Source organism: Loa loa (genome assembly GCF_000183805.2).
Source record: "Loa loa unplaced genomic scaffold supercont3.59, whole genome shotgun sequence".
Lineage (NCBI taxonomy): Eukaryota > Metazoa > Nematoda > Chromadorea > Rhabditida > Onchocercidae > Loa > Loa loa.
Window position 1 is genome coordinate 119,632 of NW_018108239.1, and position 19,598 is coordinate 139,229.

Genomic DNA, 19,598 nt, shown 5'->3' on the forward strand with positions numbered 1-19,598 from the left:
ATGGAAACTGATGTCGTGGAAGATAGCATTAAAGTGGTCGTCAGAATGCGACCTCCTCTTGCAAGGTTTCGCAATTATTCATTTATTTACAGATTCTTACTGTCATTCAACAGATCAATTGTGGCTGAGAATCTTTTTGTTTGAGTATTCTTGCAAATTTGGGTCCTTGTGTTAAAATTAAATGAATAAGTAGTCTTTTTTTGATAGGGGTTACTTTTTGAAGATAGAAGAAATCCTTTGCGGAAATATTTTAAAGCTTTTTAAAATAGGATTTTCTTCTTTATTTTACGGAAAAAGTTATCAGTGTTACTTGAAAGCAACTTCGAGAGCATCACCTGCATTCATCTTACAGGGAATCAGCAGCTGAAATATATTGGAAAGTTATCGATGATAATACAATTGTTGATGGAGACGAAAAAAGCTACACTTTCGGTAAATCGTGTTAATTTGAAATTCACAAATTAATTAAAAAAATTCTTGTGATTGGAAAGTTTCTGGTCATGCGATGTAAACTCGCTATTGGATTAAATTTAGCTAGCATGGGGTAGGATTATATCGCTTACTTGAACGGATTTGTAAACTTCCTTGAGAATGAGTAGATGTTGGCTTGATCTTCAGAGGAAAATTTGTTCAAGAATAAATTAGTTCAAATGTTTTTATGAGTAAACCTGATCAGGAAAAAAAATTTTGCTTTTCAAATCATGCTTTCCAGATCAGGTATACCGCGAAGTAGATCGAACACAGGATGTCTATATTAATTCAGCAAAAGATGTAGTAGAATCAGCTATGGCCGGTTACAACGGGACTTTATTTGCGTATGGACAAACTGCGTCTGGTAAAACATACACAATGTTTGGTACGGATAATGCAGAGGGAATTGTTCAAATGGCGCTTGACACAATTTTTGCAAAGATTTTGGAAGTGGGTTGTGGATGAAATATAAATGAAACAAAATATAATGTTTTGTATTTGGCAAAAGGATGCGAAATATAAGGCTACTTTCTTCCAAAAAAGCATTTAACAGAGTTGCTGGAGAACTAAACGCCAGGCATTGTTACAGTCTAAAAATTCGTATCAAGGCTTGCATAGATCTTCCAGTTTAATAAAGCACTTACACCATGAAGTATTGTTTTTGATTTTTTCAAATGTAGGGAAAGATATCTAGTTAAAACATATCCGCGTTTTTTAATGAGAAATCAGAAGCAAAAGTTTTGCAATTCAGGGAAGTGGTAAACGGTATATGTTGCGCATATCGTGTATTGAAATTTATAACGAAAAAGTGCGAGATTTGCTGTCTGATTCAGTCGCCGATTTACCGATAAAAGAATTCAAAGAAAAAACCGTGGTGGATGGTCTACGAGAAGAAGTTATTGTTTGCAAGGATGGTGTCGCAATGTTGATCCAACGAGCATTTGGTATTTTTTTTACTTTTCCAAGCAAAGTGGATCAGAAAAAGACTAGAAGTTGTTTGCAAAATTACAGTATGGTTAGTCATAAACATTGCTTATTTTCTTTGTTGGTATAATTCTGGTCTTTTTTTTTTTCAAATGCCAAAAATAGATCAGAAATATTAAGTGTATTAGCGAAAGTGGTAATGGTAACTTCTGTGGTGAGCAGTTCGAGCTTGTCCATGTTACCAGGAGCACAGAGATATCTCACTCTTTGTTAATCTTTTTTGGTTTTGTTTTATGCTGAAAAATCATAATTATAAAGTTTAAAGCATTTCTAAGTAAGATCAATAATATTTGCTTGATAAGGAGCAAAATTTATTGTTTTCCAGAATCCTGATGATTTTAATTATTTTAGCTAATCGTGTAATTGGTGAAACTGCTCTGAATGAACGTTCATCACGATCACATGTCATTCTTCGTTTTGTAATCGAATGCTATGACGATGCTGTTGCTTCAGATTCCTCTTCTTATATTTCATTTTTGGTAAGTTTCGCTCTAGCTTGTTTGATGTAAATAGACAGGTAGTACAACGAAACTTTGAAAATTTGCAAATTAGATGTTTTGGGTGTGGCAAATTTCAGAATGTGGTGGATTTAGCCGGTAGTGAAAGTGCAAAGCAATCGGGAGGAGACGGTGATCGCTTAAAAGAAAGTGGTAAAATAAACACCAGTCTCTTGGCCTTACAAAAAGTTATAAATCAATTGAGTGAAAAAGGGTAAGTTGGATGGTATTTTTCAGCAAACAATATCGCAAAGGATTATTTCCTTTTATTGGGTCATAAATCCTTTTTATGCGAGTGGATGTGCAAATGCAAAAATCAAAAAACATACTTTCATATGTATCTTTTTTGAAGGGAGTAAATATTTTTTGGTTTGTGTTTTTTTCAATAATGATCAGTTTAGGAATAGTCATGTCAATTTTCGTGACTCGAAGTTAACACGTTTATTGAAGAGTTCCTTGGGTGGTAATGCGCGAACGTTAATAATCTGCACTGCTTCACCTACCGAGGTTATGCAAACCTTACAAACGCTCAGGGTTAGTTTAAATTCAGCTGTTAACGAAAACTCCATTTTAGGCAACTTTTTCGGAAATGTTTTTCAAAAAAACTTGGATTATAGTTTGCCGTACGTGCAAAGAAGATAAAGAATAAACCACGGAAGAATTGGAATGCTGAAGGAATGCTAACGCAATATATTCAGACCATTGAACGCTTAAAAGCCGAATTGGAGGTTTTAAATGCTACTTTTTCTGATACAGTGAAAGCCGGATTTGTTTAATTTAGAGTTTAGTCTTAAGTTTCGCCTAGCTTAAGTGATTATTCCCTCACAGACTATTTCAGTAATATCGTGAACGGTTCTCCAATAGCTTTTCAGGAAAATCGGAAAAACGAGACTGTAGAGCTTGAATTAATAAATAAAAACATCGAATTAAGCAAGGAAGTCGAACGTTTGAGAAAATGTATTCTTTCAAGTCGAATGCTTCCACAATCTACTCAAGTAAGTTATTGTTGAATAGGGTGCGAGTATCAGCAGGCAAGTTTCCTTGAATTTATAATTTTTGGCATCTTGAAAATTCAAATTCAAATTTCAGAAACACAATGATCGCCGTGCTAGAAGACAAACGTGGGGTGGTAACTGGGTTCGTCCAGGTGCAGATTCGCTTCTGCCTTATAGGAATTCGGGTCCGAGCGTTCAGTTGTATGAGGTAAATCCATCGTAATAATTTGTATTGTTCATTGGGAAACCACAAGAAAGGTAGTCAATTTAAATTACAGAATCCTGTTGCGGCGGAATCGAAAGTTGGTGCTGTTAATGAAATGCCAGAGCAACCAGATACAACTTTTTATGATGCATCAGTGGTTGCATTTACGACTTTGCGAGTAAACTTTCGAGATTTTTTCCTATTGAATTTTCTTATTTTTCTGATCTACATCAATTCCATAGAATACCTTACACTCAAAAATCCATATTTGTAGTTTATCATTCTATACATTGAGTTGTATTCAGCTCGATGGTGATGAAGCAGATATTGCAGCTGATTTTCAAGCATCAAATCAGGGTACTAATCAAGTAAGCGGAACTGAATCCACAATCATCAAAACGGCTGATGACTTTGAGGATCAACGGCCACCTGTGCTAAACCGTACTGTCGAAGATGACAAGCTATCCACAGAAAACTTTGCAGTCACTCAAAAAATGAGTGAGGATGATTCGTCAAGTTGTGGGGAAAAAGAAGACATTGAGAGTATACAGGCAACTTCATTGAATAAGCTGTATGTTTTCCTATTTCCTTTAGAATTTATCAACGATATTTAAATGAGTGGTGCTGCAAAATTCAACTATTATTTCAGTAGAAAGAAAGTGATTGATTTGGAAGCTATAGTTGGTGAGCTGAAAGCAGAAATTGAGGTAAAAAATTGTTTTTCGTTTTCCTCTTGTGAAGTTTCTATCACAGTCAATTTTAAATTTCTCTCGGTTTTTTTCCTCTTGGATAGAAATCTTTTAAAATCTTAGGATCTGAAGGAGGAATTGCGTAGCAGAAACCGGGATATAGATTGGCTGGAGAAGCAATGTGATGATGCCGATAGTAAGGAAACGGAATTAAGGGAGCAAATATACGAAACGCAGAAAATGAATGATGAAAATGTATGTCTTCACAGTTATTTTTGTTAACAGTTGAATTGTTTTGGCTAAAACTAATAAACTAAAATTTAAACTAAAGAGACAGTTGAGAGTATCATTGACTGGGGATAGATAAGTATGAAATTGTAATATTTTCAAATTTACGGATAGAGACTATTGTTTGCAGCTATCGGTAGTTGCCGCACTTCGGAATGAGATTGTACAAATGAAGGATTCAATGATGGCTTCCAATGCCATAGATATACAAAATAAGGAAAATATATTTCGTTTAGAAAACGAAATTCAAAAGAAGGAAAAAGAGTAAGTTCATATTTTCCAATTTTGCAAACTTTTTCCAAAGAATTTTCGAGAAATTTCTCTACCGCTTCATATATGTAATTATTACTGTTGTAACTGCCGCATGAACTCTAGCCTCGGTCTCGACGATAAAATTTTCTGGAATTGTACCTCTACTATTGCAATGTAACACGTTTTATTTCATTCACGGTAAGTTACTACACGTATTTATAACCAACAATAATCATGAATTGCAGGGCACGCGAGATGAAAAGAGAGATTGCTTCAAAGGATCGAAAAATTAGCGGGCTATTACTGGAATTACGCCGGATAACTAATAAACAGGAAAATAGTAAGTCATTTAAGGTTTTACGCAGCACTGTTGCTTTGAAAATAATGAACCAGGACAAAAAAAAGGGAAGAAAGTAAGGAACAAAGAGTTTATTGTTTGTAAGCTTGAAAAAGTGAGTTCGAGATCTGTTTAATATTTGAATGCAACAACTTACCAAGAAGGCGATAATTGTCTTTTTTGGGCTTTTCTTAACCGTAGTGTTCTTTCTTTTCTATGATGTAATTAGATGGAATGCTGGAATATTTTCTATTAAAAAACTTGACCAATTCTTTTCAGTAGCAGAAAAAGGACGATTTGGGGAGGATGATAATGATAATTTACTCTCCAAGCCAATTAATTGTGTTAACGCTCAAATAGTGCGAAAAGATCGATATGCGGTAGAAATAGATTCGTCAAGATCGACACCAGTAAAAAATTATCCAGAATGCAAAACTCAGTGATGACTGAACCCTAATTTATGTAGACTTACGGATTTATATGGAAGGGAACCGAAGTGGAATGGAAGAGAGAAGGAATGATTGAGAAAAAGAGGCCTTACGATGCAGTGGTGTGAAACTTAGAGCTTTTTTTTCTAAAGAGAATTTGAATTTACAACGCCCTCAGTGTTTTCTATCTCTTAATATACTGCATATCCTAAATGTATTAACAGATTAGTAAAGATAACAGATTATTCGGCTTATGCACAAATTAAGTTCAGGAAGAAGGGATTTTTTTAAATCTAAAAAATGATGCAGGATGAAGCAATTTTCTCCAAAATATTTCTTCTTTCAACATTTTTGAAATGTATAATGCTGTCCAAGTAAACTGTCTGTATGTATACAGTAATTGATAAACTATGTGTGATTAACAATTTTCTCTGTCCAGCAGTCTCTTCTCCGATGAAATTTTCTCAATTCATTCCTGGACGTTGATAGAAATCCATTTTTAAGTCTTCGCTTCTACTGATGGCTTCATGATACAAAATGATCGACTTGTATTTATTTCATTTCCTAAACTTACGTCATATCTTAGGCATTACGAGTGGTAGCTGATCTCTTGTAATGGGAAAATGGTAGCATTACGAACTGTAACGGAAACAACCTCTGTAAAATGCTAACGTGATAAGCATCACCTTTCGAAATGCTAGAAGGATCGTGCAGCATTCAATCTCGTCATTCAACTAATGCGTTACGGTTCTCATGTAGTGTGAGGTATCTTTTCACAGTACTCTAACGCAAAATTGGAAAATTGGAAACGAACTACATAGTGTCGTCCTATGCGAAATGCAGGCAATATACACCAATCAGGTGGTGTGGTGTGTATAGCGTGACCAAGGAATGTTAAGATTTAACGGATTTCATAGTTAACTCTGTTCTTAAACCGGTTTTGGAAGCTTTGGACATGTGTTATCGTTCGGGTTTTTTGTTTCGTTACGCATTGTATCCGATAAGGTTTGATCCGGTCAGTTTCCGTGTTTGCTTGGCTTCTACTGTTTACGATAAATTCCTAAAAGGCAGATAGTTTTCAGGACCATATTTTAATTAATTAAGAAAAATACAATTTACAATGAACGATGATGACGAACCGGAAGGTTATACATGGGAAGTGGATTATGCGGACGGTATGATCATTACTTTGTTTATTTAACTAAGCTAACATAGATGTATTTCACATTATATCTTATAGAAGTTTTTTTTTTCCTTAGAAAGAATGGACTTGATAGTTAACAGTTCGGGATTTCAAGGATGACCGGCTACTAAATACTAGCCAATATTCTAACATATGTAGGTTTCAGGGTTGAATATCCGGGATGTACTGCATGAAGATGAAAGTGGTTCAATTGAGAAATCAGTGGCTAAGCTGATACTTGATACAAAACGGAAAAAACGTCTTAATAATCGGCCGGCTAAAGTCCGCTTGGGAATTGTAAGTAATTTATTTCTGTTATATTCCTTTTTTAAATTCTGGACTTCACGAATATCTGAAATTTCGATGAAATATGTAATCTTATAGATGCGTTATTTGTATCTAGTCATTGATTGTTCATTTTCAATGGCTGATAAATCAATACCACCTTCACGTCTTGCTGTTACGATTAAGGTAGTTTTCATAACAACTTTTTTCTCGGTTGTTTTTTTCAGTCAAGTATCTATCAAAACTTATTGAGAAATTCGAGATATTGAAATCAACTGCATATTGAAATTGAACGGCCTTCTTACTTTGTTTCAAATCAAAGAATTTGAGGTTTATGAAATTAACACGAACGGCTTATATTACGAACAACGGTTTAAATTATAGTTAAATTTGATTTCCAGGCTTTAAACCAGTTTCTCGACAAGTTTTCAGAGCAAAACCCTATTTCGCAAGTGGGTATTGTAGTTTGCAAAGATAAACGAGCCGAATGCCTGATTCCTCTTACTGGTTAGTTAATTGTTTACATTTAGCGGATTTTTCGTTGACTATTTTTCAATTCCATCATGCATACATAAGAAAAGATTAAATTGTAATGATTGATTTGAAGCATAATCATGAGCAGAAATCATTTCAATACTTTTTCACAATACATTATTTCTGTATGTAGTCATCGTGGCTAGACTTCATGAATGAAGATATGAGAAGGGCTATATATTTGCTTGTTGCAAGTGCGGTGATGGTAAAAACGCCACTGCGGGATAGGGAAGTACAGTTGTAAAGGGCACAGTGGAAATCCCTGTTAAGCGGTATTGGTGAGGTACGGTTTTGTTTTTTGCTTTATCTTTTCTCCTTGAACCTAATTCTGCGTGTATTCTCAAAGGAAGCAGTAGCGTTGTGGGTGTGTCTCCTCGTCTACCGATCTGAGGACAGAATGGACCATTAATGGTAGTCTGTATGGTTAAGGCTGACTTATTATTTCAGGGAGTTCTCGTTTCTCCTCTTTGGGGTTTTTGAAGAAACCGGTTGCGAGTTCACCAAAGAGCAGAATCTTAGGAAGGCGGTGATCATTGATCCTAAAGACTCGCCCAGCCCAATGTTGCTGCATACTCAATAGCATGGCCTCAATATTGATGACCTCATCCCGTTCAAGAACAGTAACATTAAACACGTGGTTAGACAATGGATATTTGGGAGTATACGGAGGGAGCGCTGGTGGAAGTTTCCGAGGAGTCGCAGGTGATGACAGTAGATTACCCAAAATTCAGATCCATGTAAAATCCATATAGACAGTACAGAGACTTTATGGACACTAGCCTTTGTACTTATCTTCAGACACTTACCGCAGCAAATCTTTTATGGAAAACTTCTGTTTTTAAGCTGAGCTTTAATCCAAAAATTTCTGCAAAGCAAGATATTAAGCGCTGCAGAGTTGCTTCTGTGTGGTCGACGAGGGCCTCATCACCGGCAAACAGTAACTCTCGAATGTGGTAATTTAACATCTTGCTATTGGTCTTCAGTGATCCTAGGTTGAATTGGCTTCCATCGACGTACGATATCGAATGTAAATGCCATTTTCTTTACCGTAGTCTTTTGGAGCATCATGCTGAAGTAGATTGTGAAGAGAATTGATGCAAGAACGTAGCCTTACTTTATCCTATTAATTATTAGGAAAGGCTGTGAGAGTGCATCGTTATATCTAGACTTTACCCGGTTGATTCGCATATAATAGTATGATCATTTTAGGAACTTTGGAGGACACCTTAATGTTCCAAGATCTGCCATAGGACTTTTCTATTTACAGTTTCAAAGACTTTGGTGAGGTCTACAAAAGTTATATAAAGATCTTTGTTTTGTTCTTTGCATTCCTCTTGTAGTTCTCGGAGGACAAATACCATATCAGTGATACTCCTATTTGCTCTGAAGCCACATTAGCTCTCAGGTAGAACTTTTTCTGATAAAGCGGGTATCGATCTGTTCGGAAGTATACTTGCAAGGATTTTGCCAGCAATAGAGAGCAGATGATGCCTTGGTGATTCGAGCAGTTTGATTATACTCCTTTCTGATGTATACGGGGTGATAATTATTGCATTATGGAGATCTGGTGGTAGTTTGCCTTTTTTTTAACATCGCACAATAAGCTTGTGAAACTTGGCATGAAGTGTTTGACCTCCACGCTGCCAAACCTTAGGTGGGATACTATCAACCCTAGCTGTTTTGCCAGTCTTCACCTGCTGTATAGCCTTAAACGTCCCTGCCGTAGTGGGGCTATATCCAATTCGTTTTTAACCTGCTGTTATGTAATGTGCTGAATTGCTGAGCCTTGGACTATATGATTAGCACTGTAGAAAGTCTGAAAATGTTCATACATCGATTCAGAATTGAGATTTTGTCCGTGAGCATTTGGCCATTTGCGCTGATTAGGGATCTTCGAACATGCTGTGTAGGCTCGTATACTGCTTTCAGAGCCTCATAGAATTCTTTAATCACCTAATCTGCACATAGCTGGATGTTTTTTGCTAGGTTGACCCACCACTTGTTCTGGATGTCTCGAAGTTTCTGCTGAAGGTTATTGCTTACAAGGCGGAAGGGGAAAGGCTGGTTCTCTTACAGGGCAAGATGACCGAGTGGGATATGCTTAGTGAGTGGTTCTCTTCTTTGTCAATAATTTTTGGATCTCTTGATTGTTTTCATCAAATCAGTCTTTGTTATCTTGGAAAAGAATTCTGTGAGTTCCACGGAAGACTTTAGGATTCTCTTTTTAATATGTTACCAAAATGCTTCAAGAGAGGGATCTACTGGGTAGTTTTCAAGTCTACCTTGAAAGTTTACGTGGTTGAGTCTCCTCATTGGGATTTCATCCCTCTCTCAGGTTTTGGTTTAAAGCGGAGGTCAAGTTTGCATTTAAGACGGTATTCTGTTTGACATTCTACACTAGACATCATACAAGTATGACGAACATCGTGAACGTTTCTCTAGCACAGTAAAACATATTCGATGAAGTGCCAGTGCTTGGGTCGAGGATGTATCCAGGTTATCTTTAAGCTCTCTTTTTGCTAAACGATAGCGTTTGTTATGGTGAGTTGCTGCTCTGCACAAAGCTAACAGGGGCCGTCCGTTGTTGTTGCGGTTTCCAGTACCAAGCTTGCCTACTATCCTTTCCAAATTCGGAGTTCTTTCCAATTCTGGCGTCAAAACCATCGAGGATTATGTTCATCTGCTAGGTCTAGTGAGCTTGGATAGTGCAGCGAAGTACGCAGGATGTAGGTTTGGTTAGGATATCCTTTTCTAGATGGAGTTTTGCAACTTATACAAGACGGATTCTTACAAGACTAAACGAACTCCATCTGCCTCGGATCAAAGCTGTTCTCCTAGGATGGTTGCCGAAAGCTAACGCCCATACTGCCCATGCATTTCTGGTCATCAGATTATGACCTTATCATCTGCAGAAACTTTTTGGATGAGATGACGCAGGTCGGTGTAGAATTTGTCTTTTTCCCAGGGTCAGCTTGCAGAGTTGGGGCATACAACAAGCAGCAACTTCTTTATTACGTAGTGGAAGATGTAAGGACATAATGTGATGGAATGAACTGTTGGCAAATTTTCAAGTATGGAAGCGGTGGAGTTTTCAACTATAAAGCCAACTTCTGTCGGCTTTGGGTTTGCCTGACCAGTAGATTGTGTAGCCGGCATTATGTTCTTTTAGTTTATGTCCTCATGGAGACGAACTTCATTGAGAGCAGCAATGTCGATGTTGAATCGTTATAATTAATGAATAATCAGAGTGGAATAATTCTACCAAACATGGTTCTGTTGTTCCAACATGTGATTGTCAGTCTGAACGCGCCTTTGGAGGCAGTGTCTCCCTTTGTGTTTTTGTCATCTGTGCGCATCAGAAGATACCCGTTGGCCGCGGTTAGCCAACCGAATAAAGGATGGAGATGAGCTTGGGTTAGGCCATCTTTTTTAACACCTTTCCGTATGAAGCAAACAGCACGTGTCCTTGAAAAAGGCTGTTGGATTATTCAGAAGTACCGATCAAGACTATCATCTTCGGAGTCAGTCTTGAGCGACCAGTGTCCTGAACCGCCTGCATGCGGCGTAACTCTGCAGCTATATTTTATCACTTGGCGTTTCGTCCCTCGTCTGTCGCTACAGGACTTTACAAAAGTATTTATATCCGTCAAGACTGCGCTGAGGATTTTTTAGGTGAGGCACAGCGTGCGCGGAGCTGGCTTCACCCTTCCCTCCTAAGGTTTATCTGTCAGGTCCTAGAAAGCTTGGATGGTAACAGCGAAGTCCTTCAGCGCAGCGCATAACAGTTTGATGGCCACTATTAGAAGTCTACAGTAAGGCCACTATTAGAATTCTGCAGTTTTTTAGGAATTTTTTAATAGTTGCAGAAATTTCAAATGCATTCACTAATATATGATGAAAGTTGGGTATGTAAGTTAGGACCTTAGGAAGTAGGTTTAGTTAGACTATCCTACTCTGAGATGGATGACTTTGTAGGATTAAATGAGCTGCATCTGCTTGGGTTTGGGATCAAAGTTAACCTTCTTCTAGGGTTGTTGCGGGAGCTAGCTTTCCCATCCTCCCCGTGGATACACTATCTAACTCTTCGGTTGAAAATTGTCTGGCATGGGAGGTCCCACCAGAGACATTTGCCACTGCCAACATAGCTCACAACCTCATAAGGGCACGCAGGCTTCTCTCTCGTGACAGAGGGTGTCCGTTGATAATATTGCAGTATGCTAATACTGTAATATTAAAATTTATAACGTTTCAGTAAGTAAGCTAAATCTGAGCACAAGTTGATTAAATTGTTAATTGTCGATTTGTTCCAGGTAATGTTCGCTTAGTGAAGGAATCCTTATCGACGATAACGGAAGTGTTGTGCCATGGGGAGTTTTCATTGCATAACAGTTTGATGGCCGCTATTAAAAGTCTACAGTAAGGCCACTATTAGAATTCTGCAGTTTTTTTAGAAATTTTTTAATAATTGCAGAAATTTCAAATCCATTCACTAATATATGATGAAAGTTGGGTATGTAATTTGCATTTAACTAATAAGGTTGTGATGTGAAATACATGCATGACTAAAAAAAATGTTCTAGTAAATTTAATATACGTATTATTCATTGATATGTGGGAAATACACCAACTTTAGATATGACACAATTAAGCACCAGTGATAAAGAACCCAGTTCTCGGATTTGGTGACTAGTCAACAAGTCTTTGAATTTAATGCATATTGTATGAGCAGAGTGCATAAATTCCTAAATTTCAGTAGTTATCCGGGTTACGCTAGTCGAGAGGTAATATTGATCGTGGCAAGTCTTTCAACATGTGATCCTTCAAATATTTTTGGCACATTTGAGGTTTCTTCTAACTTTTTTTTGTTTCTTTGCTAAATTGGGCTTGAGTAAGACCTTTTGCTGTTAAGTTACCTTACATCGCGATTATTTTAAATGTTCATTTCAGTTACTGAAAAGGTATCACATACGTTGTTCAGTGATTTCCCTCAGTGCGGAAGTTTTCATCTTCAGGAAACTTTGTTCTGCTACATCAGGTGAGTGTTTTCACCCCCTAAAATCCTCTTTTTCCAGATTTTGTTTCAGTGAAATCGTTCAAAGTTTTCGTAATTTAAGGATGTCACAACGTAATACTGGATAGTACTCATTTCGAGGTGATTTTGAATGAGCATGCGAATCCTCCTATATCTAGTCGAAATGCGGAAAGCAGCGTTGTTCGAATGGGTTTTCCAGCCCACGAAAGCATAGATTCCCCTTCATTTTGTTTATGGTGAGTTTGCTCTCAATATGTCTTCATATAAGAGTTCCCATTTTCAAAAATAAACTTGGTTAATTTCAGCCATCAGTCAGAGATTCGGCCATCGGGTGGAAGAGGTTTTTTCTGTCCACAGTGCGGAGCACGTTATTGCAGTTTACCAGTTGAGTGTCGAATCTGCAAATTAACTTTAATCTCAGCACCTCAACTTGCGCGTTCTTTGCATAATTTATTGCCACTACCAGCTTTTGAAGAAATCGACACAACGGAAAGGTAATTTTATCATTCTTTGGGTCAAAAACCTTGAAATATAGAACCAATGTGTAGCCACGTTGCGTGCAAAAGTTGCAAACAGTTGGGGCGGTTTGCTCTCGGCATAATACTTCTGTATGAGGTCATCAGTGCATACTTACGTCAGGTGTCCCGTATGCTGATCTGTTTTTTTCAGGGTCTGTTTTGCTTGTATCCGACAACTTGATGATAAAAGTTTCGTTTGTAAGAATTGCAAATCGACGTTCTGTATAGACTGTGATGTTTTATTGCATGAGTCATTGCAAATTTGCCCTGGTTGTAAATCCGGTGTTAAATAAATTTGTCTAGAAGATGTGTATTGGATTGAATTTGTATTTATTTGTAAAATCATGTATAATTTATCTACACGTCCACAAATTAACATAAGCCTCATATCGATCACCTTTTTAACGTATATTTAAACAGAACAACTGGTAGTATTAATTCGTAATTCTTCATCTGAAAATTGATAAACCATTTATAATTATAGCGTTTGGTTGTGTACACCCTCATAGGTTTTTTATAAATGGAACATATGTTTTCAGCATAATGAAAAAATTAATGGGAAAGTGAAGAAGCCGACTGTTCAGTCAGCGAAACTGAATCCATTCGAACTGAAATACAATCGTTCAAAGCACAGGGTACATTTTATCAGAATAGTGCATTTAATAGTTTCAAAGATTCAAATTTGATTCTTGGGTGTAAGCCAAGTTCCTTTCCAGATAGATTTGTCTCGTGCTTTAAATTTCGTTCTGAGCATATTGTAGATACTCGGGACAAAAGCAGTATCAGCTGCGTGTGGTGCACCAGGGCTATCAAAGAAAAAGGCCTTTGAAAATAGGACTAGGACATTGGCTGTGGAATGGAAGGAACGTGGGAAGCGTAATAAGGTACGGTCTTTTTCTGTTTACTAGTTCATTATTAACTGCAGGATGAATTTGTTTTTCCTTGCGTTTTGGATGTTTTATAAGTATCATTTTTAGATTATTGATCAGCGCATCGGTGAAGCTAATAGCATGATGGATAATGAAGAATGTATTTCGAAGCGATTCACTGCAGAACGTTTAAAAATTTTCGAAGCAACCAATTCAGAACTAACAAATGGTAGAGATTGTTTTAAAACTATGAGCTTTGACAAAATATCAGGCATCATTTCTACATTGGAATACTTTTTATTAGTTCAAAATATTGTATGAGAAAAGATGGTGATTCATTTGTTTCAAATATCCGTATATATGAGCAGGTTAGCTCAAGCCCTTTTCTGATCTGATTGATGAGCTATTTAACCAGTTTATTGCATTTGGTTTTTATCTTTTTTTTATTTGTAGCACGTGCAACAAATCGTAATTTTCCAGAAGAAAAATTGACTCATAGGGGACGAGAATTAGCCAAAGTGGAGAAGTATGATCGATCGATGTTAAGCGATGAAGATGATGATGATGAAGCGAGAGGAGGAGGAAGTATTGGTGCGAGTACTGTGGCTGCAATTCATTTTGGTGGTGGAGTTGCAGCATTCACGGAAGATACAGCCAGCAAAAGGTTAGTCTAATTTGAACTGTATTTAGAAAATCCAAAAATATAAGTAATAGAGAACCTTTTTTCTTCTTTTTTAAATGTTACACGTGAAAATCTAATATTCTCTTTAATTCATTTCGAAACATTCACGTCCATCCCTCTTTAAGGAGGAAGCTTGATATTAGAAAGGGTGGAGGTGTTTTGCTTCTTGTTTTAACTGGCATGTATTTTGCATTTTTTTCACTATTAAATTTGATAAAGAGAAGAGCTGTTCAATCTATTCTTTCCTTTTTTTTGTTAAAATCTTTATTAAATGGGATAAGTTTTTCAAAATTTATTATGTTATTTTGGACCAATTAACGGTGTATTTGTCATAAGCAGGCGAAACTTTATTACTGAACTGATAGCAAAAACAAAACAACAGCGTTACGACAAAAAGTTAGCTCGTGATGAACGTGAAGATGCAACAGAAAGATTAGATAAAAAGTGGAATGAAATTCAGCAAACAGACGCTATTTCCACTTTTGTAAGGCCTGTGAAAGACAAATCAAGTATGGGTGGACCTGAGAAAGACGATTATGACCATTTGGTAAGTTCATATTTCAAATCTGAGTACCTATTTTTCCTGCAGATTTTGATTATTTAATTCTCTTTGTTCAAAAAAATTGCCAAAGACACCTTTAAAAAAGCTGGTTATTGTCACTATATTTCATTTGTTGCTTTTTTTCACCGTACGCTTTTCAAGGTTCCATACTTTTTTAATAAAAGCTTGATTTCAGTATGAGCTTTTCAGTTCTATGAGCTTCAAATGGATAGTGGAAAAAGAGGAGAAGCAAGTGAACGGCAGAAAACAAAAGAAGAAATAGCATACGAGGAGCGTGAGAAGCTAGTTAGACAAGAAAAAGCTCGTCTTGCCCGGATAGATAAGGTTTGATAAGGTTTTCCATTGTTTCCAAGAATTGTAATTATTTTGTTTCTTTGATATACTTAATAATTTGATTTTTTTCGTCATTCTGCTATTGAATGACACATTTTATAACAGATTTTCTAGGACGATATCAGAGAAGCAAAAAAGAAATCAGGAACTGTTGGTAATAAAGAAGATTTTGTGGTGAAATACGATGGCTCAGGTGTGCTTATGAATGCAGAAAAGGTGCGATTGCACTGTTTGAAATTTGTACTGCGTGTAATTTGCTGCAAGTGCAGCGTTTTTTTTTTTTCGAGAAGCCCCTTCCGGTTGTTTTGGGGAATGATCTGTGCTGTAATCATTCATGGAATATGTTGTTCGTAATCCTTTGATTTTCTGATTCCAAAAATTTTGCTGCACTTCTAGCTTAAAAAAGGACGAATAAAAATAGTTCGTACTGAATCATCGGATGAGGGATATGAATTCGAAAGCGACGAAGTGGATGAGAACGAAGAAGAGGATGATTTTGATGCATTGGTGAATGGTGATGAACAAATCAATTTACCGCCATCTAGCTTAAAAAACATTGCTGCAAATGCAGAAACGAAAAGTTTGTTATTTCTTATCAATTTAAGATTTAGAACGATTGCAGATATTTCGTTCAATTAATTTTCGAAAACAGTTAGCTAGCGAACATTTAGTACAATGTTTCTGCCATTCGTTATCATACCGTTCTACCATGAATATGAGATTTCGCGGTAGATAGTAAAAAATATTGTGATATGACCGTATGATGAATTGGTAAAACAAAGTATAAAAAAGTATTGGGACATCAAAAATGATTGGACCGCTTGAGACCAGATGATTTCCAAAACATCGGCGTTGAAATTTGAAGGGAAATCAGGTTGATTATAATTCTGATGAGAGGTATACGCGTATCTGATTTTTAAAACTGCACTTTAATTTACAATTTACATACATACATATTTCCAATAAGTTGCGAAATTAGCGTTGGTTGCAGTTCGGAAAGGATCAGAAAATGGGGAATTACCTTTTGTGATTGATTTGCCTCAGAAATATGAAAGTCTGAAAAAATTACTGGATGCTGAGAATGATGCAAACTGTGAAGTAATCATTAAAAGACTAATAAAACTGTATCATCCAAGTCTTCGTGAAGGGAATAAATCACAACTTGGCCGGTTATTTACACTTCTTCTCAGGTATTTTAATTACCTTTTTCTGTTTTCCTCAGATATAAAGTAGGTATAGCGAGGTTAGTGAAATACATCTCGAAAATAAAGTAAAAAGAAGATTAAGTCACTTGATCTCGTGATTTCTTGCTACCGATGTTACTTTCGCTCGTGTTGAATATTAGAAATTCTTTCAATAAAATTTCACAGCTCCAGCTTTGTTTTTTAGGTATTACGATGACTTATCCAAGGAACGAGTAGTAAAAATAACTTTGATTGGTTATATATCACGAGGATTATATTGTTTGATGAAGGCAAGTTTCTAAGATATTATTTAAGAAATCTTCAGTTTTTCCAACCTACTTTGTTGAACTTATTTGGATTATTGAAATTCTACTTTTCCGTAACGAAAGAGTTCCTGTTCTTTTCACTTTTCTGTTTTAGTTCAACATTGAGCACAGTGCACGTTGCATGCGTGCTCTCCTACGCCAACAGTATGCACTACATGCAAGTGCTCCACGTGAAATGTTTACCTTTCGCTTTATTGCATTTCTGAAATTGGTTTCAACTTTGTATCCAATGCGTGACGCGTTTCATCCCGTTGTCAGTCCAACACTTGCATTTGCATGCCGTCTTATCTCAGCTGCACGAATGTGTGCTATAAAAGACATTACACGCATGTTATTAATGGTTAGAATGCTCAGTTCATTTGTCGAAGAAAGTAAGAGGTAAAAATTTTCCTCAGTGTTAATTTTAGAAGTACTAGCAAACAAACTTTGCGAAATGAATTTGAGTAGGAATTTGCATATTCCCAATGGCTTCTTAAATTTTATATTATTAAAATTATTATTTTTTATAGAAGTAATGCAGTGAATATAATTTTCAGGTATCTACCGGAGGTTATCGCTTTTCTTCATGGCATTTTTTTAATGGCAGTTGAAAGCAGAGATGATGAACGTTGTCCAATGGCAACCTTTCCCATATCATTGCCACATCGCAGGATGCTTTTTGTTACTGACGATGTTAGCTTATCCTGGGATTAATTTTAATTATTACTCCATTTAATAAATTTTCTAAATGAAACAAATCAGTTTTCTTCTAATATTTCCGTCTTGAACTTAAGGACTGGTCTGTAATTAAGTACCAATTATTTTCAGTGTTCAACGATTGAAATACCTTCCCAGCTAGATGTAACGCAAGTTTTCGCTGATGATATAGATAGGTAAGTTGTTAGTTTTTTGAAAACAATAGTGGGCACAGGAGTTGGGTTTGCAACGAACAAAAAGTAACATTCTTAGTCACATGAAAACTTGAGGAAGAAGAGCAAATTCGGGAGAATGTTGTAGTGGTTTATTATTTTAGATGGTTGTTATTCCTTGTTATATAAAACTTCAGTTATTTAATGAAATTCATCTCCTAAGTGATATTGCTGCGTGCTGGACACATATCAGTCCTCTGATAAAAATATTGTAAAACCATTTACTTTAACTTACTGGTTCTTTGAGTTGTCGGTAGAAAGTTGTACTAAATTGATTGTGAAAATGAAAATATATCGTGAATTTTTTTTAAATGTCAAAAATTGAGGATCCAGTTTTTTAGTCAGTTTCTTTCTTCAAACCTTTCCAAATAAATTTTTCAGCTTTGAAGAAAGCAACAAGAATCGATTATGTGTTCTAAATATTGCTTTCACCGTTTTATGTCGGTTTAGCTTTATTTATTCCAATATTATCAGCTTCTCTATAATCTTCAGGTGTTTCAGTTTTCATATTTTTGTATAAATGGTAAATAAATGAGTTATGTGTTTTTAAATTAATTGATTGGGGAAATTCTGGAATTAGAATATTTGCGAATCGAATTTTCAGGCCATTGCTAGGCTTGCTGTCGCGATTACCGCGTAATCTATTTCCGGCTCAGTTGCTGACGGAATTATCTGCTCTGGAATCATTTATCACCGCTCAGTCCTCAAGAAATTTACTGAAACAACTCCAACGGCCAATGAAACAGAAAAAGTCAGTTTCTTCTCAGGAAATCTGCTCACTGTCTATGTCGTTTTATTACTGCTCAATCACCTGATCATTCATCAGTTATTGGCATCATTATGCCTTAATTCAGAATGCTGAATCTGTTGGAACCACGTTTTGATGAAAACCGTGATATAAAAAAGGCACAGTGCGAAAAAAAGATCGCGAAGAAATCGGAAAAAGTTGAAATCAAACAACTCACTAAAAAGTACAAGAAAGAATTACGCGGAACAGTTCGAGAACTGCGTCGTGACAATCAATTTTTAAATAGGTATATATGGTTATGTGTTTTTAATATTGATGTGTTTAATGTTTAATGTTTCAAATTTGATCTATGTTATTCTTTTTTGGCTTATATCTGAAATACAAAAAATGCAAATCTCACCACAATCTGAATTAATTTTCCAGAGAAAAACGGCGGGAAATGTTGGAAAATGATAAGGTTCGGAAGGAAAAGACGAAATGGTTGATATCCACTTTACAAGGACAGGAAAGTGAATACAAAAAGAATGCCCACATGAAACACAAGTTGTGAACAGCATTACTGATTAAGAATTTTTGAACAGATTCACTGAGTTGTTGAAGTTACTAGGTCACTGTTATCTTTTTATTTCTTTACAATTCAAATAAATCATTTTGATGATTCTTCTACAGTTTAATAGATGTCTTTGTAATGAATTGTTGCAACTGATCATTCTCAGTGGGAACAGAAAAAGCTATAAATCGAGTGGTGGAGTATTAGTTAGGGAGATTTTCCAGGATGGAAGTACAATATTGTTCAGGGTATTAGTTTTTTCGTATTGTATTTCTCGTGATGTATTCATATTTTTTTCCCGAAAATATATTCGTTTTTCCTATGGTCAGCGGGTCTTCATTAGCAAATTTTTAGTAGCATATTTAATTTTCATTAGCACAAAGGTTTTATTAAAAGAAACACATTGGTTCTGAGAAACAATCGGATTTTTTGAATCTACGAAGACAATGAAATTCAGATAAGCCAACAAATTGTTCACGACAAAGGAATGAAAGGTCTTCGAAAGCGTGAGGATGTAAGTGGCGATTTGTTGGCTTGTCCTGATTGTCGGTGTTTTTGAATCCATGATTTGCAACGATGCAACACATGTTTGGTACTCGCTGATTCTTCATGCTTAACCTTTGACCCACGCCATCTTTTGCTCCCTACTTTTAAATCTATTCAGGCAGCCAAATAAGTAGTGAGTCTACTTTAAATATATATATATATATATATATATATATATATATATATATGTGT

The 19,598-nt window shown here is 36.0% G+C and overlaps 2 protein-coding genes across 2 annotated transcripts; both read left to right on the forward strand.

Annotated features, from left to right (window-relative positions):
- On the forward strand, nucleotides 1–5,191 carry LOAG_05168 (kinesin motor domain-containing protein; the record flags this gene model as incomplete). The annotated part of the gene is made up of 17 exons (XM_003140705.2): nucleotides 1–65; nucleotides 353–432; nucleotides 713–921; nucleotides 1,223–1,415; nucleotides 1,807–1,934; nucleotides 2,033–2,166; nucleotides 2,354–2,486; nucleotides 2,570–2,680; nucleotides 2,825–2,947; nucleotides 3,042–3,155; nucleotides 3,226–3,330; nucleotides 3,458–3,723; nucleotides 3,802–3,859; nucleotides 3,965–4,096; nucleotides 4,260–4,393; nucleotides 4,627–4,721; nucleotides 4,998–5,191. The coding sequence occupies 17 exons, from the start codon at nucleotides 1–3 to the stop codon at nucleotides 5,159–5,161; spliced, it is 2,244 nt and encodes a 747-aa protein (XP_003140753.1). The 3' UTR covers nucleotides 5,162–5,191.
- Nucleotides 5,192–6,266: 1,075 nt separating this feature from the next.
- Nucleotides 6,267–18,985, forward strand: LOAG_17296 (nucleolar protein 14; the record flags this gene model as incomplete). Its single annotated transcript, XM_020449957.1, has 27 exons — nucleotides 6,267–6,321; nucleotides 6,496–6,626; nucleotides 6,714–6,800; nucleotides 7,016–7,121; nucleotides 11,459–11,564; nucleotides 11,902–11,992; nucleotides 12,096–12,183; nucleotides 12,263–12,416; nucleotides 12,486–12,674; nucleotides 12,850–12,982; nucleotides 13,238–13,333; nucleotides 13,460–13,582; nucleotides 13,676–13,796; nucleotides 14,048–14,231; nucleotides 14,589–14,796; nucleotides 15,001–15,135; nucleotides 15,259–15,360; nucleotides 15,541–15,724; nucleotides 16,136–16,334; nucleotides 16,534–16,618; nucleotides 16,749–17,032; nucleotides 17,191–17,326; nucleotides 17,462–17,526; nucleotides 17,944–18,054; nucleotides 18,167–18,313; nucleotides 18,417–18,596; nucleotides 18,734–18,985. 27 exons carry the CDS (start codon nucleotides 6,267–6,269, stop codon nucleotides 18,858–18,860), a joined length of 3,627 nt encoding a protein of 1,208 aa, XP_020306436.1. The 3' UTR covers nucleotides 18,861–18,985.
- Nucleotides 18,986–19,598: the final 613 nt, after the last annotated feature.